General features: G+C 41.5%; 1 protein-coding gene across 4 annotated transcripts in view; it reads right to left on the bottom strand.

Moving 5' to 3' along the window:
* epha4l (eph receptor A4, like) overlaps positions 1 to 27,385 on the bottom strand; it is a 68,761-nt gene that overhangs the window by 14,072 nt on the left and 27,304 nt on the right. Inside the window, exons 5-11 of one of the 4 annotated variants that reach the window (XM_016676644.1) lie at positions 20,102 to 20,437; positions 9,974 to 10,098; positions 9,725 to 9,884; positions 7,754 to 7,865; positions 4,847 to 4,905; positions 4,255 to 4,368; positions 3,625 to 3,834 (exon numbers count right to left, since the gene is read on the bottom strand). In XM_016676644.1, the coding sequence (XP_016532130.1) occupies positions 3,625 to 3,834; positions 4,255 to 4,368; positions 4,847 to 4,905; positions 7,754 to 7,865; positions 9,725 to 9,884; positions 9,974 to 10,098; positions 20,102 to 20,437 (1,116 nt within the window). The remainder of the gene's footprint in view (positions 1 to 3,624; positions 3,835 to 4,254; positions 4,369 to 4,846; positions 4,906 to 7,753; positions 7,866 to 9,724; positions 9,885 to 9,973; positions 10,099 to 20,101; positions 20,438 to 27,385) is intronic. The other 3 variants (XM_016676645.1, XM_016676646.1, XM_007562600.2) reach the window with 3 other exon arrangements.

Raw genomic sequence — 27,385 nt, 5'->3', positions numbered from 1 at the left:
TGACATGCAATATTTAAAACATCAATACATAAAATCAGTTATTTAACAATATGAGGTGTTTAATTTATTTTTAACATTGTATTTTCATACATTTGTGCTAGGGCTGCCCAAGTCTAGTTTTCCAGAGCTACCATCTGCAACTTTAGATGCATTCCTTCTCTTAACACACCTGGACCATTGACTCATTATAAGCCTCTACAGAACTGAATCAACCTTTTGTCTGGGGTGTTTTAGCAGGGATGCACTCCTGATTTGTACCGTCAATGTGGCCCGTTGAGGGTGGCCAATATGCTGCAGTGGCCCTCGGTGAAATTGAGTTTGACACCCCTGGTCTAGCGCATAAAATCCCACTAAGATAATTGAGGTTTGTCATTGTACAGTGACAAAATGTAAAAAAAAAAAAAAAAAAAAAAAAAGTTGAGGAGATATCAACGCACTATAAAAAGCTTATTTATTTGAAGAAAAACCCTGACTAAATCTTGCTGCTTGGACAAGTTCTGTGACCCAACAGAATGCGAAAAGGAGCAGAAAGCCAGATGAGCAACTGGAAACGAGGGTCTTCAAGGTGAAGTTCTTCGGCCCCAAAGCAGGCTTCCAGCCACACCAAGAGGCCGTCAGTCAGCCCCTTACACACTGCATGATTGGCACTCTCTTAATTATGGGGGACTCCAGTGATGCCCAGAAAGAGGAAGTGGAACTAAAGTTGGAGGAGAAGTGGGGGTCCTCTTTGTCGGCCATCTTTGTTCTCTTTGTTGCAAGCCCCTGGCCTGGGGCTGCCGGTGATTGACAGCTGCGCAATAAACTCTGAGGAGCGTCTGACCTGCGACCTTAAACTCTCGCCTTCCCAGCCCCGCCCTCTTCCCTCCAGCCCATTTGCATGCTAATTCCTTGTTTACTGAATACGCCCTGCCGCCTTTGGCAATGAACTCTGGGCGAGGGGCTGCATCAGAGGGCCGATTATCACCTGCCAACAAAACCGTGGAGTTTGGGGAAAACGCAACAGGGGGTGCAACGCTGGGGGAGTTGCTGGCTCTCTAACGCCTGCACCTCGCCACAATCTGCTTTTAAGAGCAGATCGGTTGGAAATTAGCATTCTCCAACTTTATGTAAATCAGCCTTGAAACATATCACATCTGATTTCAAGCTCTAATGGAGGCTAGATTTTAATTACACACTGACATGATAGAAACACTAAGTATACACATGCTTCAGGATTGTGGACTACAGCCAGCAGTCTTCAGTGACAGATCTTTGCACATTTATGGAGTTTAGTGCCTATTTGGAGTTCCTCCATTATTAATAAGCCTTAATTGGCTCAGTTGGACATGCCAGCAAACTGAGGCCAAATTGAGAATTCCTTTTAACTTGATTGTAATGGAGAGTGGAATACAATTCAAATAATGGGTTTTTAATAGATTCCACTGACACTCTCGAGTGTGAAGGACTCATTTGCCCAAACCTTGTATCAAGCTCTCAAAAGTATGGGTGGAGAGAGTGGGAGTTATCGGATGTTCTCTTTGCCTCGGCGTTCGAGTCGGCCTTTGTCACTGCCATGCAAACCATCTGCTTCTTCTTCATCTCTCAGCCGGTTTAGTAGTCCCACCACTGTCCACTCCTGCATTCTTTGCTTTCTCTCTTTTCTCAGCTCCTAACTACTTCCCTGCCTATCCCTCTCTGCAACTGTTTGCACCTTTCTTGGCCACCACTCCTCTGCAGCTTCTTCTCCTTCGTCCCTCTTATCCCCCTTTACTTTGTCTTTCTCCCTTTGTCTGGGTCTGAGAGGTCATTCTGCGTGGTGAGCGGTGTGATAGGTGATAAGTAATTCTGCCTGTGCCACTGTGCACTTTCAGCTCCAGCAGGACAAAGAGTGTGCTTGTGTTTGTGCATGTCACCATTGCCGTGCGTGTGTGAAGGCGAACAAGTATGACAGGGGTAGAGACAGCGTTATCTAGCTAAGATATGGCTGGGCTGTTGTGTCGCAATGCATTCAGACACTCCATCCATCTACGCCAGGCCGGCCATCAGCTATGGTAACCGCCAAAAAGACTTCCATACATGCTTGCACACGCACTCACCTATAGCTTCACAAATACCATGAAGAGAAGGTGTGAAAGGGGACAAGGGGTTGATGGGGAAGTAGAGAGAGGAGGAGAGTGCCAAGGGCAGAGGGAGAGAAATTTGGCCGGTGTTCTGTGACCATGCAGAAGCAGATAGAGAAGGATAGGGTATCACTCCCTAACCCCAAACACATTTACAGCTGACACCATGATTAATGAGTCTGGAGCTGTGCTGAAGGGCCTGTTCCTGGACCCATTAGCCCCCCAACACACCCCCATCCTAATGCCCAGCTACCTCTAACACTGCCTCCCCCTCCCCAAAGCAGGACCCAATCCATATGGACAAAACCTACCTCTACCATACAGCACACATATATTGTGTCTTCCGAAAGTGTTCACACCTCTGTATTTTCCCCCCTCACATTTATCATGTTAAACCACAAACAACAATGCATTTTAGTGGGCCTTCATTTGATAAACCAACATAAATCAGTACAAAACAGCAAGAAAAATGACGCATGATTTGAAGAGATAAATTGTGTTTAACCCCCTATGCCAACAGTTTGCAGAGCCACCTTTCCTTGCAATTGCGGCTGCAAGTCTTTGAGGGTTGTACCAGCTCTGCTGCTAGAGGCTTTTTGTATTTTGTGCTAAGAAGCTCAATCTTAGAAAGATTGGACAGAAAACATTTGGGGACATTTTCAAGTGTTGTCACAGATGCCTAGTTGAATTTAGACATGATGTAAACCAAATCGGATCTAAACAATCCCACTATATCTCTAGGTGCTTGTCGTACTAACTGGTTTTCTGCCAGGATTGTCCTGTACTTTGCTCCATCCATCTTAGCATCACTTCTGACTAGCTTCTGTGTCCCTACTAAAGAAATCCAAGATGCTGCCAGCATCAAGTGTCATGGTGAGGACCCAGTTTTCAAAGTGAGGTGTAGCGTTGGTTTCCTGCCACACGTAGCATTTTTCATGTAGGCCAAAATGTTTAATTTTGGTCTAACCTCATCAGAGCACTTCCTTCCATGTTTGCTGCGTTTTCTACATGGGTTTTAGCAAACTGCTATCAGGGCTTCTTCTGCTTCATCTCAACAATGGCTGCCTCTCTAATTAATGTTACTCTTGCCCAGCTTGTTGGATTTGATGGACGACATCGCAGTAATCAGTTAGCTGTTAAGTTTGAGCTTGTAAGAAACAAAATGTGAAGAATTTAAAAGGCTACTGCAACATTTGCAAGGCACTGCATATACTCAATTATTGTACATGCTGTCAAATATCAGCACAGAAATGTACACCATTGGCTGGTGCCAGAGACTGGTTAGTCCCCATGAACACCTTCCCTTCCCTGAAATATGTAATTTATTATGATTTATTGTTAGATTTTTTTTTACTGGAGACAGCAGAAATGAATGACCTTTCTGTGCCTCTAATAATGATATAACAGTAACTGTGTGTGTGTGTGTGTGTGTAAATGTTGCGAGTGTGGGAGCTGAGTTTCATTACAATCCCTCCCACCCATCTGAGTCCTATTTTAATGCTAGAAGAAGGAAACAGCTACATACTGAACGTACATTTGGTGACCACACCCTCCAGGTGAATGATGTTGGGGTGGTCAAACTGGCCCATGATGCTGGCCTCCGACAGGAAGTCCCTCCTCTGCTTGTCGGTGTAGCCAGCTTTCAGCGTCTTTATGGCCACGCAGATCTCCCTCTTGCCAGGCATTTTCAAGCGACCGCTGCAGACTTCACCAAATTCTCCTGAGAACACACAGGCTGCATTCAAGATGTGGCGCAATGATAAATGAACGTTCTGATTCAAGATACCATAAATCAAATCAAAACGTGTTTGTGTCTATGTGTATGTGTGTGCGTGTGCAGGTTTGAAGGGTTCCACTTTTAACATTGATCAGGGTCTTTTTAATCCCCTTTTGGCCTCCTCGTTCTCTTATCCATTGGAGCAGAAAAAGAAGAGGAAATGGATATTGATTCTTTCGCTTTATTATTTTGTCATTGGATGACTTTTCTCTGGCCACAGGAATAGCGCAGACAGAATATTTAGCTTGTGTTGATTTTTTTTTTTTTTTTTACTGCCTCGTGACTTCTCTTAAGGTATAACAAATGTCTTCTAGCATTGTTGTGATATTGCTCTAAAAAGCATTTAAAGAGTCCAAACGAAGCTTTTATTTTCCTTACCGATACCAATAACTTTCTCGATCTTGATACAGGAAGCGTCAATCTCTTTGGCAAACTCGCGGACGGCTTGATTCGGGTCCTCGTAGGTAAAGGGGTCAACGTATATCCTGACTCCTGAGAAAAGAAAGGATGGAAGGGAAAGAAGCAAAAACAGAGAAAGAAAGGGTGAGGTTCATCCATTTAGGCAACTCTGCTCTCCACCCTCCATCTGTTCTTTATTTCCATCACGCTGCAGGCTACACTGCCTTCCTCTCTGGATCCTCTCCTCCTCCTCCTTTTCCTCCTCACTTCCCTCCATACCTCACTTCACACTGTGACTCTATTGCTTTTCATGTCATAGTGGCGGACTCTGATGAAGATGGAGCTCATTAACTTGAAATTCTTCTGGCACGCAAATAACAACGCTGATGACTTGATAATGAGGTGTTTGAAACATGTTAGCAAGCAAGTACATTAACTTCCAAATAGTTTGTTTTTCTCCCCATTTTATGGGACTCGTTTGCGGTTTAGAGTGCATGCACATGAGCACACCTGACAGCACTAATGGTTTTCAATTACAGAGCGCGTAGGTGGACGGCGAACTATGAGTTACCTTGGTGTAAGTGCTTCTCTTCGTCAGAGTCCTGCTTGGCCTTGCTGTATTTACTCCTTCTGGGGACAAAAAGGAAAACAGGACAATCAGTCATGTTAGGTTTTCAAAATATGTCACAATATATCTGATATTCAGAGTTACAGTCAGACTAGAAGTCAACGTGTCTCAGTTAGCCTGGAAGAAACTATAAGCAAGGCAGAATGCCTGACAGTTTTTGCTACACTACATAAACACGCAAGTGAGCATGAGGTAAATCTAATTTTATTTATTTTGTTTTCCAATTAAAAAAAAGGCCTAATTTTGGCCTTAATTTGATTATCGGAAACAAAAGATTATTTGTTTTAAACCTTTGCCTAAATACTGTAAACCACAGCATTTTCACCCTAGGTTGATGTTCTGTGAGAATACTATAAACAATACAGATTAATATTCAAAGAAATAGAATATATTTCAATAAATCAATTCATTAAGTGAAGCACATTATATAAATAAATTCTATAAAGACTGATGTTTTGAAGCCTTTGTTTCTGCTATTTCTGATGATCTTCTGACAAATCAAAACAATAAATTATAATATTACATCAGACCAATAAAACATTTTAATACAGGATTTTGGGCTTAATGAAGACTATATTTAACATCTGCTTAAAGGTTATTTTCAAAAAGCAATCTGACAGACAATCCTCACCGAAACATATTTTCAAATGTATTGAATATGACTGCAGGTTTAAGTCTTACCTGAATCTCTTTATGATTTAATATAAACCTTGCAGTTTTTTTTATTTGCAAAGAAAGTCAAGATTATAATAATTATTATTTTTTTTTGTTAGATCAAATTGATTTATGCAGTGGTTAAAATATGTATTGACAACTTGAAAATCACACAGAAGTGACAAAGTAAATGCATATTGGTAACATATAAACATTTTCTATCATTGTTAGAGATATAGCAATTAGAATATGTAGCAGATTTTCGATCACCGTTTTTGTAAATCTTTGACCTAAATAATAATGTATGTAGGTATAAAACTAGCATTAAAATAGTTTTTTGTTTTTAGCTTTTCCAGTGTGTTTATATTATGAGTAAAGAAGGGAGCATTTTGTGATGCTCCCTAAATAACTTAGATCTTTGCCACAACATTTAGATTCCAAAAAGCTACAGACTTCCAGTCCTGTATGTTCCATAAATAATAGAGGTTCAACGTTTGAAAAGAGAAAACAGAGCTATTTGCTATGCTCTGCTTAGCCGTCCTGTTATCTGTCAAAGTCTGACTCTCTTGCAGTCTGAATGAAGTCCAGATAAGGCTGAGTTATAGTCGTGCTTTTAAGTTCAGAGGTACCCGACCCGGTGCCGCAACAGTAAGCGAGGCCAGCGGAGAGGACGGCCCATTTGGCAGGAAGCCTTGTGCCCTGTTCAATGTGTCAGCTATAAACCTAGCTTAGATCTTTTTGCTTCCTATGAAGGTACGTTTGAACACCATACTGATAATGAAAACACCTATCTTTCAGTCTTCTGTATTCTGAGGTTACCTTCTTGCATTTACCAATAACTGAAAGTTGGATTTTTAGCACAGTCAGTTGTCCTGTTCGGGTTACCAGGCAGAGCATCATTATTAAAAGGTGTACTTTTTGTTTTTTACAGGATTGATAGTGATATTCGGCTGGAACTGATCTGGAAGAACATTAAAGATGGAACAGCTTGAAGGACTTGAAAAAGGGACGACAAAAAGAAAATGCTCTAAAAATCCCTCCGGACGCCTGACATCTGTGTTCATATTGATGCACAGGTCAGTGGTGGGAATGACCACATGTGTGAGACATTGTCCCCGAGCAATGGTTGTGCAATGATGGTAAACGGCAACGTGATTGCAGTCCCTCCCTACAATCACAGGCTGGCCACAGCAGCACAATGACAGCGGCCATCGCATGCATATAAAAAAGGGCCGAGAGAACCACCTGCTTGGCTGGAGAGAGAGAGAGAGAGGCAATCACATGGAAAAAAAAGAGGACACACACACACACACACACACACACACACACACACACACACAACCAACTGCCCCTTTCAGTCATCATCATTCTCAACACCAACACACACATGCAAGCAATGATCTAGTGTCCATATTAAGGCACACAAAGGCAGGAATCAACACACGTGACACTTATATTTCCTCTCTATAGTCACACATGCACAACTTTTTTTTTTCTTCCTGCATAAGAATACACACATTTACACCTTCAATACACAAACACACACACGTTGGGAGTGTGGTTAACACCCTGAGGTGAGACAGCCCATCTGCATGTAATCCCATCTGTGTGACGGCGCTTTGTCCTGCTGCCCGGTTAACACTCTGAGATTGGGTCACTGCAAATCCACCTGATGCCTCTCCATCTAACTCTCTCTGTATTCTTGCCCGTTTATCTCATTGTCCCTCCTGTTGCTCTTCCTTTTTCTTTTTCTTTCTCACTTCTATTTGTCTCTGTGTCATTCTTATATTTTTATTATTTTCCTGGCGGACAGAAAACCGCAGCAGGGGAAAATAACCAGCAGCCGTGATTGCCGCAGCTATAAGGGAGATAGAGGGAGTTGGGGGGGGGGACGGACAACAAGGAAGGAGAGGAGTTGGGGGATGGATGCAGGAGACAGGGAGTGAGGGGTCGCTGATTGCATCTCTTCAGCTGTCGGGGCTGTCAATCACGTCTCCGGTGTGGCAAGTCATCACTCATCTGACGTGAGCCAGTTCTACAAGCTGCCTGACGGTGCGGATGTGCGCATATTTGTGAATGACTTTCCTGACAGCTGCTTTTTCCGACCCCCGAGGAAGACATCCCTCAGCTGCAGGGAATGAGGAGGAGACAGAAAGCAGGAGGGATAGCGGAGGGGAAGAAGGGGACGACACTCACCTTCGGCTGATGACGAAAGCGCTGATGAGGATAATCAGAAGGACCACGCTGCCCACCACAGACACCAGCAGCACGGTGGAGTTTGCCCCGTCGCCTATAATGGGAGCTGGGACTGCGGCGAAAAGGATTTGAAGGGAGTGGAAAGAAGGGAAAGAAAAGAGAAGTAGAAAGTGAGGAATGTTAGAGGGAGACAAAGAGAAAAGTCAACATCATTATGCTTGACCGAGCTGCCGCGCATCAAAGAGCTGCTGTGCATTGTGTGTTTGTCAAAGTAACTGATCTCCTCCTACATCCTCCCCTATGCAGCACAGTGTTTGTTCCCCCTGCCTCCATTTTACAGTCCTCCCCGCAAAATTGGCTGCTCCGCATGCTTCATTGGGAGACAATGATGACCCATTAGGATGTGTGCTTGACCGTGTCATTATCATGCGCCGCTGTGCCTCTGCATCACAAAGAGGACACCTGGGTCTTTTAGTGCACCTCTGTCACTTTAATTTAATGTACATGCAATGAATTTTACAAGGTGACGGTGAATGTTAGGGAATAATAGACAGTTATTTGGTTGGACTGAGTACGCAGAGTTACTGGAATAAAAGGCTCACTTTGGTAAAACAGCAGCAAAGTCAAACTGATTTTATAGTCGTACAGAGAAGTGCAAGCAAATGTAACCACTTTAAGTGCTGATTTAGAGCATAATGAAATCATCAGTTTCTTAGTCCTAAAAATCAATCAACTTTTTTAAAAAAAATGCCATATTACATATTTATTAGGCATTTAATAAATGTCAATAAATGCTCGCCTCGATGTGTGGGAACGACAAACAGATGCGGGTCATTCATCCCTCCACCTTTCCATCCATTTGCAGTTTCTTCACCTCCCAAAGTACTTTGATAACTGATTCCTTAAAGTTATGATCTATAATCTGCCCATAGTTCTCTGTCAGGAAATGTATTTTTGTGACTCCAGAAAATGCAGCATTCACCAGCAGAAATCCATCTTTGGCTTTGTTCAAGGAGCATAATCTGTCTTAGTTCATGAGAGTTAACTTGACTATGCCGTTTCAAAGCAACAACAAAAAACACTATAAAATGTAATATACAATCTGCAAACATAAAAAAATGATATTAAGTGACATATATGAGTATTTTTTCACGATATTTTATCTACATCGATAAAAAATGACTTACTACAAGACAGAGATTTGCCCTGCCTAAACATCAGTATGAAGTCGGCTGTTTAAGTGATATGGAAGAGACAATATGGCAACATGTGGGAATGAAATCTGGGTAAGAACTGACAAGGAGGGAAATCCTCCAGGAGACCCACAAACTCCTCTGTTTACAAAAGTATTGCAGAGCCCAGTAGAAAATCTACAACAGAATGACGACTGTGTTTTCAACAACACTGAGTTTTCTGTAACGGCTTCATGGCACCGAGACTGAGAGAACATTGTGTAAATAGATATAAAATGCTAAAAAGCTGACGTTATATTCAGAGCATCAACATCTTTCCGTTAAAACATCTACAGAAACCGGAATCTCAAAAATTCAAAAATAACTTTCCGTGACTAACCAGTTATGTGGCTGTACTGAGGAACGCTGTAACGGGTGATACAGCAGCCAGGTCGGTGCAATCTGAGAAGCTGATGCCAAGTTCTGAACTGTAGCTGGCAATAAGGTTACTAGGTCCCGCTATCTTAAAACCTCCAGCCTGAACCGTGGCTGGCCCAGATGCTGAGACATAAGTTGCCAGTCAGGTTCTGGGGAGCAGCATAATTTATGTTTTATAGACAACAGGTTGTGATTAATCACTCTGATATGATGAGGAGAAAACCTCATAAAAGATGCTATCAATGTGAGATTGTTCATAAAATGATGTGGCAACTCTGGCATGGCGTCCTGCCTGTTCTGCTCTGTGACAGTGATGTCATCAAGACAAGTTGAGGAGAGGCTGTGCTGTTATGAGACTCACCGGAGTTAGTCATGAACTCAAAGGGTCCGCTAAATTCACCGTAGCCAGCGGCAGTCCGAGCACGCACATGGAACACATAAGAGGTGAGAGGGGTGAGGCCCTTGATGTCCGTGCTTCTGGACGATGTTTTAATGATACGATAGCTTCTTTCGTTCTGGTCCTGAGAATGGCAAAGAGACAATCAGTTACTCAAAAGTTGCTTTTTTGAAACTTCGATCTGTGACCTTCGATCTCATAAGCACCACTTACCTTCTCGTAATACTTGACCTCATACTCCAGGATGACACCGTTGGACCTCTCTGGTGGCTGCCAGGCCAGTGAGATGGTGTGTCTGGTGATGTCCTTTGCCTGGATGGACGTTACTGGAGAAGGGGCTGATTAAAGACAGAGAAAAAAGAAGTATAGTTTACTATTTTTGACTAGTTTAGCAAAGTTATTATGAGAGCATTTTGGAGAAAAAGTAGTAGAAAATGTATCAGTCAATCAAGTTTATTTGTATAGCACACTTCAGCAACAATGCAATTCAAAGTGCTTTACGTCATGAAAATATAAAAACATCACACTGTCAAATATTGTGAAAACCCATAACAGGTATTGCTTTTACGCTAAAACACAAACGGTGTTTTGTGCGTTTGTCACATGTAGTTTTACTTTTGTTCTAGTAAGTTGATGAGGTTAACTTTTAAATAGTTGGGTTTCTTTTCACATATAAAAGAAACCCAATATGTAAAAAAAAAATATATATATATATATATCACATATTCTATATATAAAAATAAAACATATAGAATATGCAACCTGTTTACAGGTAAGATGTGTCTGGGGTGGAAACATGTTGCGCTCTGAGTTCATAGAAAACACAAGGAACTTCATCATGTCATTAGTTTGGTTCTCTCAATATTTAATCAAAAAATGGTTTGACAAGTAAACCTAATTGATTTTTATTCCTTACAAAAAAGATGCTTTGTTTATTAGTTTGTTTACTGTACGGCACAATACAACACAGTTGGCTTTGGGAAAACATTTGGGTTTTCCTGGCCATGTACACCCGGTAGCTGTTCTGAATCAAACATAAGCAAAGGGCTCTAGAGTCTGTTTGGAACCGTACCATGACCACCTGCTGCAAACAGTCTCAGTACGGCTATTTCTGTCTGCCCCCTAGTACATAAACAAACTGAAATAAGAGGATATGTGAACCAGAGTTTATTTTAAATAAACTAAACACCTCATATGTGAAAACACGCTTAGTCCGTCAGTGGTTTCTTGACCAACGAGAGTTAATGTTCCTACAAAAAAGGTCATGTTGGCCGAGGGAGCCAGTTGTGTCGAGCTACCTCATAAGCTGCTACTTGTCAGGCCTCTCTAAGTCTGAAAAGACTCTAAGTCTCTTTAAGTTGCTTTGGAATGATCCCAGCACACCAATAATCAGATAGATTTGCACAATCAGCTATTTAAAACAAGTCAATGTGAAAATATTCTATAGTGGCCATTACAGCTTTTGCAAGAAATTGTATTTAAGTTTGTTGCTATTTCTGCTTAGCAGTATTTGCATTTGCACACATGAGCGTAGGACGTAAATTGCATCACCTGTTTGAGAGCTCATGAGAAAGTCTCCCCTGGCTACAGAATGAGAACAACAGAAACACAGGAATGTTCTGTCATTGACACCGCCGCACAAATGACAGCCTGACGAGAAATCAATTTGCTCCACTGTTTAGAGTAGATGGCAGATTTAGAGTAGATTGATGAGTCACAGATGATCAGGCAGATTGATACAGCCGTTAGCGTCCGTCAAATTAACTTTACCACGTTAGCATGGTTGGTTTTTGACTGATAAAACTGCAACAGCCTTGACAACAGTTTCCTATGGATATAAACATTTTCACTTGAGTTTTAAATCTCTAAAATCAGCAAAGGACTTCTTAACTTCTCAACAATCTCACAGGACATCTACTTACTACAGATGAGGAATTTATTACTCATGATAAATTGACAGAAACACACACAAAAAAGTCTTATCTATCCCTTTAAGTCTACTTTGCACAACACTTTTTAATCTTATTATATTTCTCCTGCTGAGAAAGTCAAAGTTCAGGGCCAGACAATGATGCAATTGTTTTAATGCCTCCCTGAATTTGACTTCCAGTCAGAACTGGACGTGCAACACATGAATTGCCAAAGTTGGAGTGTATTTCTGATCTAATGGTGTGATTCAATGAAACCGCCTCAGACACTTTCCTAACTTCATTCATTGCAGATTGCCAGGTCACCCTGAGAAAACCTGCATAGCTACAAAGAGACTGAATGAAGTTAAATGAGCTCAACACCTTCATGTTTTTTTCTCGGCTTTAAACAGAGAAAATCAATTGGTTTTCATTAAAGCTCCAGTGTGTGATCTTATCTTAAGCTCTTTCTGCTGCAGCTGATAATGAGGCCATATTTCAAACAGCAGCGCTGTCTGTGCATAGATGCCTTTAACACGTGAAGGTTAAAGCACAGATTACGGCCTACACTTGTTCCCTCCCCTCGGCGCATCACCGGCACACAAATCACACCTTTATCTTCAGGAGGTGTGACAGGGCCAAAATTGGGTTATGCACACTCTCATTGTTACAAAGGAGAATTTAGGGCTATGGGAGAGATAGTGTTGAAAGCGAGAGGAACTCTTAAGGACTCAGTTGGAATCAGACAAGAAGGAATGACAGATGATCTGCAGTGAGAAAAAGAAGAAAACGTCTCCAGCACTATCGAGGAAAACTAATTTATTTTTCCACAGCAGCTAAAACAAAAACATGTCCACAAACCCCCAGGTAACCTCATGTCGGACATCTGTTCTTCAGGGTCCAAACGGAGGGAATCTTCGACCTCTGCCCCTCTGCGATTACTGTAACCTTACTCATTCCAGACCATCTGCCTTTTAAGAAATTACAGTGGGATGATTAATGAGGGGACCCCGATCCACCGATTATGATTGGATTATCTATGACACTATATACATTCTCATCACTTTGACTGGGGACTCCAGGGAGGAGAACCTTCAAGTTAAGCCTAACAAACCCCCTGCTTTTAGTCAGGGATTGAGTTCAAACGGGCCTGGAATTCAAGCACCAGCCATGGATTGGGTTTCATTGAGCTGAAGAAGCAGCAGCAGGAGGAGGGAAGGAGTCAGGCAGACGGTTTGGGGTGGGTGGGCGTCTTGATGGAGATGGAGAGGGATGGAATTGCAGACATCACTTGGTAAAAGGATTAACCCGAGGTTGTGTCATCCTGTTGGCCTAATGTGTGGCGTCTCTGTTAAACAATTAGATGGCGGCCATTTGTATCCCTCCCAATCAATCTTACCCGGCAGCGAGAGGCAATTTAAAGGCCCTCATGGGGCTGACCGAGAATCCACTGAATCAGAAAGGAAACACCTGAGAGGTCGGGGGGCTTAATTCCCCAAAGATCATCCCAGCATCAATCTTTCCTCCAAAGATGACAGATATGGCGACGTAATTGTGTTCCGCTGCTCTTGTTGCACTTTTTATTTTTCCCCTGACCAATGTGAAGATAAAGATGAGTGATTTCCTGAGTGGTTTCCCTTCCAGGCTCCTCATCTGACTTTGCAGATCAGATGCAAACAAAATAATCTATCAAGGTTAAATTTTATAGCATGTTGAGATGAATTAGACAGATTAGATGTCAGAAGAGGAAAGAGATATAAGGTCAGATTTGAATTATTGTGAAGTCTTGTACAAAACATCTACACAGACACAATTATGGTCAAAACGGATATAAATGTCACATTAGTTTTGGCCTTTTAATAGATTATTCAACCTTAGAAATATTCTAAACTAGAATTGGTTGCACAAGTTTTAGCATATTTAAAATTTTCTAAAATTCAGACAGGGTCAAAATTATGCTCAAACATGCACAAGCCTACTTACATATTGATTCCTACAAACATACTTCCACACACTTTTCATAAAAATGCTTCTGGCCTAAATCTAACTGGATATTTGTCCAGGCTGCTTAGCACAATTGGTGGGGTTCATTGAAACAGACTGTTCTGGCACAACCCCAACTTTTCAAACATTTACTCTACAAATATTTAACAGGGTTAAGGTCGGGGCTTTGAGAAGACTTGGGGAAGCTTAATCTAAGTCTTCCAACATCTGCCTGAGATCATGGTTCTCCTGAAACACTCATTTGTGTCTAAGTCTCATCTGACCCAAAATGTTACTCTTAGATGACAGGAAGTTCTGGATCAGCTAAAGAACTACTAAGGCAAGGAAGCCATGAACTGGAAATTGTAAGAAGGAAATCATCATTGTCAACGTTGAAGCTGTTGAAGCATCAGCATGGACTGAAATGCTACATCCAGATCCAAAATCAGCACCTCTATGCTCTCCAGAAGTTTGCAGCTGCTCTTATTGATGAGGCAAATCCTTTCCAGAATAAGGTTTCATGATCACAGGAGACAAAGACTGAACTTTCTGACCCCAGTGACAAGAAGTATCTTTGGATTAGTCGAGGTGAGGCGACCAAATCTGGGGACGCTCTACCACCTGTCAGGAATGGTAGTGGCAATGTCAGGTTGGGGGTTTTTTTCTGCCAGTGATACTGGTGATTTCCTCAAAATGGATGGAATAATGAAGACAACATCTTCATTTTTCAACTTCAGATCAATTCATCAGCTAGAACGCTGAGACCTGGACACAGTTGAGTATTCAAACATGAAAATTACTCCACAGTTTAAATACAAACGTTCAATTTCTATCCTGTGTAGATTTAAGAAAGCCCACAATAAAACCAAATTCTTGTTTTTTATTCATTGAACTTGCATCCTTACCAACACATTATTGGGTCTTTTATACCTTAAAAAACCCAATGTTTGTAAACATCTGACTAGGACTGTGAATTTGAATAAACATTTTACCTGTGACTGTGTTTCAGAAGGACCACATAAGACTTTAAAGCACCCAGTAGGTGAATTTACATATGTGGGCCAAGGCTGCAATTTGTTACAGCCTCCTGGAAGCGTGGGCAAACGGAGGCAGTTTAATAATAAGTGTTAGACATAATGAATATTCACATCTCATTTCAGGATTGGAACACTAGCACTACAGACAAACACCCACACACACACGCGCACGCACACACCTGCAACAAAAAAAGGGCATCATTACTCATACAGACCACCCATGAACGTAAAATAATGACTAAAATCCTGACAGAGGTGCATTGAGTTGGGGTGTGATTTGTGTGAACACCTTCCCAAAGGAATCTGAATGAAAAGCTGTCCTTTTTTTTTTTTTATGGTTTTGAGGTTTTGTCTTGGCTTGTTACGTGAACGAGTTTGTCTTTGCAGTTGTGTTTGATGCAAAGTATTTGCCCTGCTCGGAGCAACTGCGGTGAACCCGAGCATTTGCAATAACAGCAGTTCAACATGAAAAGACACACGCAGCCAAAGCTGTACATGTGGCCGCCAGATTGGAGCCCGGTCGCCAGATTCGAGTCGCTCAATTTCACTGCCAACGAAGAGAAATAGTCAAGCAGGGAGCCGTTTTTTAGCGAGCAGAGAAGCCCGCTGCTGCTTGCAGCGCTTCCCCCTCCCCTCTGCTCCGATCCTGCACGAATAGAGTCTGCTTTCACCTCCCAAAACACATTTCCACATGTACGTCTGTCCGGTGCACTGGTGGAGATGGAAACTCTCGTCCATGTGGGCCGAAAGACTTGCCCACACACACATGTACTAATTCACTTTTAGGCACCTCAGCCTGCCAAGTATTTTGTATTAAGACATAAACATGTCTCTCCCTGACTCTTTCTGTTCCTTTTTTTTCCCTCACACATAGAGTGCTTGATCTCATAAAGCAGGAAAAAGCGTTCATTTACAGCCAGGGGTCAGTTCAAAGCGCAGACGGCCCCCCCTGACCCCTCCCGTTCTCCATGCAGTTTGAGTGAAAGGGTTACATCCTGCTTGATTTACGACAGGGGAATTGTTCATGGCGACACGCGGAATCTGACCTCCTCCAACACAAATCCAAGCTTGATCACAGATCTACGACTCCATTCGACTAGATTGGCTGCACCTTCTTCCAGTCCACCGTTCTGCAAATCCACAGGAGATCCCACTCTTTCCAAGCTTTTTCTTTTCCAGCTGAAACCTAAACCTTTATAGGAAGGCGGTGGCGTGGGTGTCTTTTCCACAGCACATATAAATCCCAATAAATCCATCATAATAACTGTGATCCACAATGTCTGGATGAGGCAAAGCCAATTGGGTGAGAGGGGCAGCAGATCACTGGGTGGATTACAGAGGCTGAAACCAGAACTACCAAAGCCCCTACTGAGTAGTAGAAGGAAGAAATCCAATCAGTCTTGAGCCCTTCACTTTTATGAGCACATAAATTACAAGATGCACATGGATGGAGACATTGTTCATCTTTAGCAATAGAGACACGACTGAGCCAAGGCAGCATGAGGCCCTAGGCTGAAATTCTTTCAGGGGCAAACTTCCAGCTAAGTCCATCGGAACTGGTGCAGACAGAGTTTAATATTTTGTTTTGTTGATCTGCATGTGGTTTCAATACGCATAAAAAAATCAATCAATCAATTAATCAAATATAAAAAACTGAAGCATCATTAATAACATTGTTGGGGTGACGTTATACAGACCAGATCAGAGTTAGGACCAGTCCACACAGAAGAGTGTTTTCTACAATGGGTTTTGGTTTCAAAATTACCTGCTTCCAAACGGGACCATTTCCAGAAATGATTTTATTCAACACAGAAACACAAAATGGGCCAAAATGCTATTTTGTAAATACAGCTAAACATGGAGTATGGAACATGTGCATAAAGCTTCCATACACACACACACACACACACACAAAAAAAAACCAAGAACAATAAAACAAAGCACAACTGGTGCATTAATACATTATAAGACGAACGTCATCTGCCATTTTTGTTATGTATAATGTGCATGATGTGTTTGGAGTTATAGGTCATGTTAGAGGTTGGGTTGATATATTTAATATGTTAAAGGTGTTTTCACTGTCCACATGAATATGCAAAGGCAAAATAACAGTAACAGAAATGATTTAATTTTGCTTTGAGATCAATAAAGTATTTTAGAATTTGAATTTAAATCACAATGTGTTTTTAAAGGAATGTAGTTTGTGCAAAACATTCTAGCTCAGGTTTGACTGCTCTATGGATACTGGTACACGCATCTTTAATTCCAGGGATTTTCTGCTTTGTAAAAACTCAATTTGCATGTTTTCTAAAGAAAAAAAAAAGATTTGGTGAATCTCAAACTGTGTTGTAAAGAATTTCTTTAGATTTTGAACTCGAAATGATGAAATATTTTCAAACGGTGAAACGATCCTTTGGCGATACTGTTCTGACAAAAGATTTTTATATTCTGTCTTTCACTCTTTTATCACTGAATGTCGTTAGGGAATATCTCTACTAGCCAACTTTGTCACCTGAACAGGACAACTCAAGAATGACTTCCCTTTTTACTTCAAAATAAGAGTCTCAAACATAGCTTTAGCGAGTTAGCCTAGCAGCACACATGCTAAAAGCATTTTGAAAACAGATCTCACTTTGCCAACAGGTATCAACAACTATGAAAGTGTTTAATTGTTATAGCCTCCGTTTTAAACAACCTTCAAGGTTTTATACAACTGCTGCGTTTGCAGACTTGTTCTACATAAATTTAAGAGCTTATGGGGCCCAGCAGGTTTCTTCTGTAACTTGGGTAGGCTCCAAATTTCGATGTTGCACGTCCACCTTTCAACAAATACACACCAAACACACAGACAGAGCTTCCAGCTGCAGCTTCGAACTCTTATGAAATATGCACAAGCGAGGAGCCAAAGGCAACATCATCCATATCTTACAGCGTCGAGTCAGGAGATTAGCCTCCAGCAACCTCAGGGGGACACTGCTCGGTGTGTGTTTTTGTGTGTTGCTGTGTCTTTGTATGAATTTGTGTCTGAAAGAGCTCATTTAGGAGCTTTTTTGGCACAACGGGGAATCCGTGTGACCAAACTGACATGCTAGTACGTGCATTCGACCCTGGACTCTAGGGTACGCTCCATTACGGCTCCCACATATGCTTGTCTGGCAGGACTCGCTGCTCTTCCCACAAGCTGCACATCCATTCAACGCTGTCTTCTGGATCCCATCTGATAAATCAAGCCACTGTGTCCTTAAATTGCTGAACCAGGCTCTATTGGAGGCACTCACTTTTCCCATGGAGGGAAATTAGAAATAAATAAAAAAAGACACAAAAAGGCCCTGAGTTCGCCACCCAAGAACAGAGTAGTAAAGCAAGCCAAGGTAATGGTTGGCAACGGAGACAAAGAGGAAAGATCAAAGGCTGTAAAAATCCATTTGCACAACAACAGGTAACAGAATGACTAAATGACAAAACAACAGAAGGCCCTGAATGCATCCTCAGGCTGAAGGACTCCTCTTTAGCTCTGTATTCATAGCTTTATTCTACAGGAATAACTAGAAACACTTACGCAAATACACAAACATTTGTAATGAATCCTACAGATCAATAGAAGTCATCTAATTCATTAGCACCACAGCTAAATATAGCCCAGTGCCCCTATGTTCAGCCTAGGATTCTGAAGCCTAATTATGCAAAATTTCAGTCAAATACTGCAGAAAATCATTTCCAACTGCTTAGTCTATCAGCCCACAGTAATCACCCGGGTGCCGCCGAAGCTACTCACCACTTCAGGAAACACATTTTCACATGCAGATTGTCACCATGAAAGCAAAAATAAAAATAAGCAAGACTCTGACAGCTTCTCAATTCTATAACACACTCGCACACAGAAAAGCCACAAAAAAAAAAAAAAAAAACCTCTGTGGATTTTGGGGTTTGCATGAAGCAGACCTACATTAATTACAAAACATTGTCAATTGAGAGAACATCATGTTGGTAATAAAACTGCAGGTTTTTTTTTTTTTTGTCTATAAAGCAGTGGCAGAACCAGAAAATTTTCATAGGTGTGGCCAGGCAGGGAACGTTGCTCGCTCAGCGGTGGCCCATGGAAACAACCAATGACTTGGCAGGGTCGGCTGCAGAGTGAGCCAATGCTGCGTCCCTGCTTGGAACAAAGATGAACTAATGGCCTTGTTTAAAATATAGGAACCATAAATAACCAACATATGTTTTTTTATGATAACCGGGAAAGGCCATATATCATCCAATCCTTCCTTTTCAACAGACAACCAAAAGTTAGGCTGTGTGCAAGAAAAATAAATGGCGGTCCTGGATTGGTTGTTTTGCAAATGCCACACAATTGCGTGCCATGCAGCGTGGAGACTTGTTATTTCAGCTTCCCAAGCTTGCATTTTACTTTTGAATACTAACAGAGCTTTCCCATGAATATAAACAAACAAACAAACAAAAAAAGGGTTTCCCACAGGAGCTACCTTCCTTACTAAAATCCATGAACAGGCGAGGGTCCACTGTACCCCAAAACATTTGCTCGAGTGATGGCAGGAAAAGTCGGAGGAGATTCTACATAGCAGTGCTTCAGGTCGGGCTGAGAACAAATGTATTCCAAACTTTTTTTATTTAATGTTTTTGTAAAATTAATGAAAACCAAATGAATCATTATATTTCCACTTAACAATTAGATGGTGCTTCATCTCAGACTTTCACATGTAATTCTGTGAAGTTTACAGTTGTAACATCATAAAATGTGAATAAAAATCAAGAAGTATGAATACTTTTGGAAAGGTGCACTATCATCTTGTAGTCATTTCATTGCATATAAAGACCAACAGACAGCTGCCTTACTTAAATTGGTATGTTCTCTTGTCTTTCCCACTTTTGCAGAGTGCCGCTGAACCATTACCCACTAAGTAACGTCATATTTATTCTTCAGGGAAGCAGGAAGTTTTGGATAACAAATAAAAGCTCCTCAACACTGATCAACTTAAAATTAAAAATAAAAATGTTTTAGTTGCTCTTAATTTACAGAATATGGTCATTTGTTAAAAAAATAAATAAATTAAGTGATAAATAATAAATAATAATTATAATAAATAAATAATTATTTATTATTACAAATATTCTTTGTGTTCAAATAAAAGCAATATAAGTTTTAAATAGTGGGGTTTTGCACATATTTACCAGAGGTACTGATAACCTGAAAGGTGTTGAGTTAAATCCCTAATTACTCATTTCTATCTTTACAAAGAAATGTTTTTTAATATTGCATTTTCTTCCATAGGGAAAACCATACTTTTAATAAACCCTACCAATCACAATCATCTTTTTGCAAATTCCTTTAACAGAAACCAGGCACACTCTGTGTGTTGTGTCGCCCACAATCAGCCAATCACTGCTCCTCTTACCAGCCTGGTTGGTGGTGACGGTCACAGACACCGCCTGCTCCGGCCCCGGGCTCTGAGGCGAGACGCCGTTCACCGCCCACACCTCGAAGGTGTAGTTGGTGTGCGCCTGCAGCTCGTTGATGGACACCCTGGTCCCCTTCAGGCTCAGCTGCTGAGGGCTGAAGTGAACGCCGTTGCCGCAGGGCTGGCAGCGGCGGCCGTCGGGCCCGCAGCGCTTACACACAACGTTGTACGTCAGGTCCTGGCGGCCCCCAGAGCTCCGAGGGGGGCTCCACTCCAGGTTTACCGAGGTCTCATTCACATTCGAGATGAGGTGGAGGGGTGCGGTCGGAGGGCCTGGGGAGGGATAGAAATCACGTTGGCAACAGCGGGAGAGAAGAATAACTTGTGAATCAACAGTGGATGAGATTAGGAGATTAAAACGGTTATATCTTTCAGTAAAGACTTCAGAGATCTCATTCCCCTCTGGGTTTGTCAGTCAATTCTCTCCACACATATACATATGGCCGAGATGTAAATGCATAATTGACAGGGTTGTCCCTTTAATGGGAGCTCAGGCTTCTTGAATTCCCTTTTAATGTCCTGTCCATTACAGCTGGAGAAGATCCAGTTTCCCCTCAGTTAGTTTAGAATGTTAACTGAAATCCAATAGGGCAGCAGAGCCCTGTTCAGATCCGAAAGCTGAAAGGCGGCGAGTCCCTGGGATTTATTTGGTTTTGCTCCTGCTCCGTGACTTTAGACAAAGTCAAAGTTGACACTCTAATGAAAAGCCTACGTGGCGTTTGAGCCTCGTAAAAAACAGCTACAGTGTTTCTAAGTGATGCAAACTCTCCAGCTCATCACTTCCACTTTACATGTCAGCTCTGTTGTGAGTAATGCGTTTTGTTTTCTGTTTCTTTTTTTTTTTTTCCTCAGCACTATCAAACAGCCGTAATTGACTTCGCTCTGCCTTTCTCCGTCTGCCTCTGCCTCCGTTTTCCCTGGATGACTCGCGCTCCCTTTAACCAATGAAGCGCACGCGAGTGAGCTCGGGATCGATGCGGGGTGAAATATGAAAGCTAGTCAGTTCGCTGATGAATCGTTTCACAACGGAAATTAATTATCAGTGTTATTTTTGGAGGAGCGGCGCGGCGATGAGTGATTTCACAGAGACACTGGGAGCGGAGGAGAGGACAGGAAGTGCGGGAAGAGGAGCTCCTTTTTAGGGAGAAGAGTTCACACTCGCGTTCAGTCGCTGAAAACAGTGACTTGTTTTAGTTCTAGAAAAACAACATTCTCGTTCAGCAGAGGTAGAAACCTGGGATAAGCATTAAGTAGTAAATCTATTCAACCCTGCTGTATATAACAAAAACTGGAAATGAGGCAAAGTGCAAAGTGTGTAGAGATTAGGCAGGTTAAGGTGCAAAAGGAGGCGAGTTCCTTCTAGATTTTGATATCATTTGGCACCATCTACTTGTTTCCTTACCTCCAGGGAGGAACACTAAAATTTAGGAGGAACCCCATCTGTTATGGGTTTACAGTTCAGTTCCTGTATTCACTCTGTAGGCTGCATTAGTTTCCCAAGTTGAATCTTTTTCTTGCACATAACATTTATCAATTATTTTTAAATTACAGAAGCCTTAGGTGGTTTCTACAGTTATTGATTTAAGTGTTGCAGATATTCAATTAGCCTTTATAGGCCTATGAGCACAGGTCTCGTAAAGGTTTTCACATCCTTGAATTGTAAATGCAATCTGACTGAACTTGAGCTATTTCACACAGAACAAATGACACAAAGTTCAGATGAGCACGTACAGACACCGTCTAAAAGTCCAAACCGTACATTTGAGCAGTCTCGTAAAATTACAAAAGACGTATTAACTCTTCACAAAAGCATGACTGGAAAAAGAATAATCATCGATGGCGTTAATGATGAAGTTTTGTCGCATGAAAGGAGAAAGCCTTCATCCATGAAGCAACATCTTAGAAATGTACTTTTAGAGAATATTCTCTAGATGTACGGACGTTAATCGTCTATCATGTCAACATTTTTGCGATTGTGTTTCTGGTGAGCGCGCAATATGGAGCGAAAAGCTGAGAAGATTGAGATGAAAACGCACAGAAGGAGAAGACAAACACTGTCTGTTTGTCTAAATAGAAGAAATGAGCCTTAGCAACTTGAAAGGAGCAGCTCTGAATGGATGGAAGGATTACAGCAAGGAGGAACAGGAAATAGACCGAGAAGAGCGGCTGCACAAGCTGTAAGATGGAAGGATGTAGACCGTTAATATTAGCAACATTCAATTTCCCCTCTCACAACTGCAGCCTACAATGAAAGTCTATTAATAAATTCCCATTAAAAACTGTGACAGAGCGACCCCTTTTTTGTCTGCTGCTCCCGACTCTCCTTCCCTCTGTTACTCTTTCACCTCATTTCCCCCATAAGCGCCTCAGACAATGAGAACAAGTTGCACATGGGGCTTCCATACGATGTTTCCAACAGAAACCGTCCCACTGTCCCAATGTGTTTTTCTGTGATTAACAAACATTTACTCCTTCATCCTCTACTGAATAAGTCAATGACAGAATAAATGAAGGGATGTGTTAAAACTCAGTGCAGAAACGTAACAGCGAAGAAGCTTGGAACTTATAATCAGGGAGCAAACTGGTAGGGATGTGTTTATTCATATCACAGAGATTGTTTGTTGCTATGGCACACATGGCAACACTGTTGTGTAACTTTCATGACTCTATAAAGTCTTAAACATCATGTCAGAATTTCTCGTTTCATCACACATCCGCACGCACACGCATGCCCACAGACACAGCACCTTTGGCGGTACCTGTCGCTCTCTCTGAATGCACCAGTGGGAGCGTGGGAGAGCCGTCGGCTGTGACTGACACCCGGTAATTAATCCTGGGAGAGAGAACGGGGCCACTGTGCTTCCAAAACCTTCACGAAGTGCCTCTAAATGTTCGGAAAGTTTTATCCTGAAAACGCATTTTCCTTCTCGTCCATGGGCTGGTTAAGGTGTTTGATTTTTCTCTGTCACGTTGTGTTTTCAATTGCCCTTCCAATCTAAAATCCTCTCTTCAAACCCCTATCCTCTCAGCCGCATCACCTTCTTGCAGCGCTCCGTCTTTCTGTTTCTCTTTATCAGTAATTGTTGGCGTTGCGTGTGTTGAGTGTTGAGCAGGGCTGAGTTAGAGAGCCGGCTAAATTGGCCAGAGCATCGACCCCGCTATTACAATCCGGCTGGGGTTCATTCAGCGCCCACTCCTCCCGCCCCCCTTTGAGTCCTTCCAGCTTATGTTCATTCCTCCCTCCACTTCTCCCTCTTACTCTACAAAGCAGTGACTAAGAAAACTGAGGAAAAATCTGAGAAACACATCAAGGTTTCAAAGAATCCCAAAACAGAAAAAAAAAATCACTCCATTTTTAACCTGGACACGGTCGAGCAGCTAGCTCTTCTCTGGGCATGATTACTATTGTGTAGCACATGTTTGCTCACTCAACTGCAGTTAAGCACCAGGAATGACCATTTCCCCCACTATTTTAATGACTTTAAAGATGCTATCTGAAATGGAAAGACTGACATGTATTTAAAATGTTCAATGCCATCCACCAAAATGAACAGGCAGTGCAAGAAGTGTATCAGTAAAACAATCAAATCTTGAATTTGTCAACTTAGAAACTATTGGACATGCACTCCACAGACTTTGGCTTTTTGGGAAAGCGGCATAGAAAAAAAAAAAAAAGTCCAAGGGTCTCAATTTGGGAGTTTGATAAACAGCAAACGGTGGTGGTAGCAGCATTATGATGTGGGGATGTTGGTCAGCATCGATGGAAAGATGGATGGGACTAAATATGGGTTGATCCTGGAAGAAAAGCAGTAAAAGGCTGAAGGTGGCTTGAGGACAGAACCATAAACCAACAGCCAGAGAATGCAGAGACTGCAGCAAAAGGTTCCTCTACAAAGTGTTGGCTCAGGAAAGCTTAATGCAAATGTACACCAGACGTGTAGCATTCCTGTTTATGTCTATCACATAAATTACCAATAAAATATGTAGAAGGTGGCTGCAACATGACAAATACGGACATGTTTAAGGGTTCAAAGAGAAACTGAACTTTCACCAGATTATTTTAAGCCCTGATGTGTTTTAGCTAAACTAAAACAAGAAGCGGAACAATGATCTAAAACGCTGAATCACGATGAACCAAAAGAACAAAAATAAAATAAGAATACCAGAGCAAGTCAATGTTGCTGTCAAAGAAAGGCTCCACTGTTCTATTAAGTCGTGTAATTTTTTTCATCATGCCAGCGATTTCGCAGGTCAGGCTGAAGAGTGGGAGGTAAAGAACTGGAGGAAGATTTATATCTGATCTGGAAGACAATTGTTGTGATCACATACAGCGGCCATTACCGGCCTATCAAACGAACAGTCACAGCCGACACGAAAAGGAGCAACACGGGTGTTAACAGCTACAGTACAGCTGAGGTAACACAAACAATCTCACTCTAAGAGAATTACACGGCATCCAACCCTAACAGTCGTCTTCCAGTGACAAACTGAGAGCCAAGACCTGTGAAAAGCATTTTCACTCTCCCCCCCCCCGCCCTCTCTTTCACACACACACATGCACACACATACAAATATGTGTTCCCCATTTACCAGAGATGCTGGCTCATGTTCCAGGCTGACCTTCAACAAACCAAACTGGGAGATCATTTCAATAGATTTTTTTTCTGCTCTGTTCGTGACTCTGAGTAGATTTTGAGCGAAAGAAAAACCGAACGAAAACAAGATCCCGATGGATGCTGCGTGAGTGACAGTCGTAATTACAGAGCTCTAACATGTGGGTTAAAAGTTAGAGGAAAAAAAGAAATGTGGAGAAAAAAAAAAAAACAGCAGTCGACAGACAGGGTGAAAGTTCAGAGATCAAATGTTGACCGGGCGACGGGGAGCGGTAAAGGTCGCTCTGGGAGCCGGGCTAATGTTCAGCTCCTATCCGCCGAGTTAGGAATGTCGCGGAGGTGATGAAGCCGGGTCTTATGAAATCAGCCAAGTAATGAGGTTCGACAGCTGTTGCTTGCAGCAGTCACCGCGAGATTCCACCCTGACTAACAAGACAATGACGATGACCTCCCAGCTCGTCCATTTAAACAAAGTAAAAATAGTGAGAGAATTTAGGATTTATATATCACATTGTTATTAAAGCCTAGTCTATACAGTGGACACAGACAGCCCATAATAAAAAAAAATATATATAAAATGCATTAAATACTTCTGATAGAATAATCTCAAACCGAGTTATAAAGAAATTCAACATTTAATCCCTTTTAACAATCCCTTTAAATTACTGGTTGGTTTTTTTAGGGTGGTCAGAGCTTTTAGGAACCTTAAAACAGTAATACATGATTTTCTGTTACACTGAGGTGTTATTATTGTATTACAAAAGACAGCTGCTGGTCACTCGGCTGGACCAGGACCGGTATTTATCTTGCCACCACCCAAAGCGGTGATGGCCAAGTACAGGGAGGTAAGAACTCACCCAACAAACATCGGACCCTATCTGCTGTACGTGACAACCTGATTAAAAACTAACTGTCATACTCTTTTGGAGTTTTCTGGACTCTAATCGGACTTTAACTGGAACGGTGTGCTGTAGTCAGATTAGAGAAAGAATAAGCAACCAACACTCCAAGTGGAACGTATAAATGTGAGAAAAAGCACCTTTATGTCCACTGCCAAGCATAGTGGAGGATCTGTGTTGCTGTGAGACAATTTTTCTTACAATGGCTCTTAAAGTCTAATAAAAATAGTTTTTGTTTTTTTTTTAAGTAAAAAACAGGACATTTTAAAGAGAAACTGGGGGGATTCTGCCAGCATTCTGAAAAGTGGACCATCATTTGATCTTTCCTAAGGGTAAGTATCCAAAACATATGGCCAAACCAAGACAGATGATCTCTCTCTATGTTCTAACTAATGAGGATGTTGCAAAATGGGATTAAAAGGAATGCTAATATGAATTATTTCATAACATGCAATATTAACCACTGAATAAATCTACTCAAATCAAAGTTAGGATTTTCCTAAACATTTTAGTGTGAGATATTATGCTGCTGCAACAACACATCTTTACCAGCGTGGAAAATAAAATAGTCTATGTAATGCATCAAAGAACTAAACAGAATCTCAGGTTAACATCTGTAAGTAAAGACATCATTTTCAGAGCAGATACTTAAAATGAGAACAATTCAGGTTTTCTTCAGGGAATTTATAAGCAGCACGTCCTTATTTCTATTACAGGAAGCTGAATGTCCAGAAGGAGCTTTAGCTGTTGAAAACAATATTGCCTGCTGTAAAGTGGCCTCTTTCAGCAGGAAACAAGAAACAGCTTTAATAGGTTTAGAGACAAATACCAACCATAAATCATTCTAACTGGTCTGGTAAAAGAAACAGGCCGTCTGCTAACCAAATTGGGTATATTGCGTGAATAACAATGCTGTTTAATAGGCGAGAACCAACCTAAATCACAGCATAGAACTTTTCCTTCTCATTACAGTCTGAAGTTATTTAGAAGCTACCATTCTGAGAAGAACCTATGTTTGTTAGTGTAGCTGGATCGTCATATGTGTGATTAAACAATAAAAAACAACTATCAGTGTTACTCTGCTATGCCTAAGACTGTTTTTCATGCTTTTCTTCTTCAGTTTATAGGGTCAAAATAAGTTCTTCAACATAGAGTTTCTGTGGTTGGAAGGCCTTTTAATGAGAAACCAGAAAGAGTGCAAAAGAGTTTTCTCTCACAACTGGGAACACCGAGTGGCGTAGCGCTGCCCCTCCCCCTCCTGCTGCTGCACATTTCCAGTCAAGTGGCCAAAAGATGACTACTGCACTTTCCCTTACTTTACAAGAAACATTAATCCTGCTGCTTAGATATACTTTCACTTCAAAAGACATTATTGGAGGAACACCACATTACGGTTTAATTCAGGAAACATTGCTTCTAAGGTTCTTTCCAAATTGATAGTCTCACTAATTAACGAGCTAATAGAGTCTTGTTATAAATGTGTTAATCAATAAAGAAAAGAACAGCAAAAGCAGATGCGTTACAACTGCTAACTTAAGAGTGTCTAAACTACATTCTTGATTATGTTCCTTAAGTATCAAAATGAACATGAAAATCTAAATGTAAAAGCAACGCTATACAATTTTTCCCATTTTGTGTAAATGCCTGGCTACCATGAAATTGTGGTATTTTATTCACATTTTGCTCAAACCTAATAAATAATAAAATGC

The sequence above is a fragment of the Poecilia formosa genome, unplaced genomic scaffold, assembly GCF_000485575.1.
Source record: "Poecilia formosa unplaced genomic scaffold, Poecilia_formosa-5.1.2 Scaffold138, whole genome shotgun sequence".
Lineage (NCBI taxonomy): Eukaryota > Metazoa > Chordata > Actinopteri > Cyprinodontiformes > Poeciliidae > Poecilia > Poecilia formosa.
This window is presented reverse-complemented; position numbering and strand designations above follow the sequence as displayed.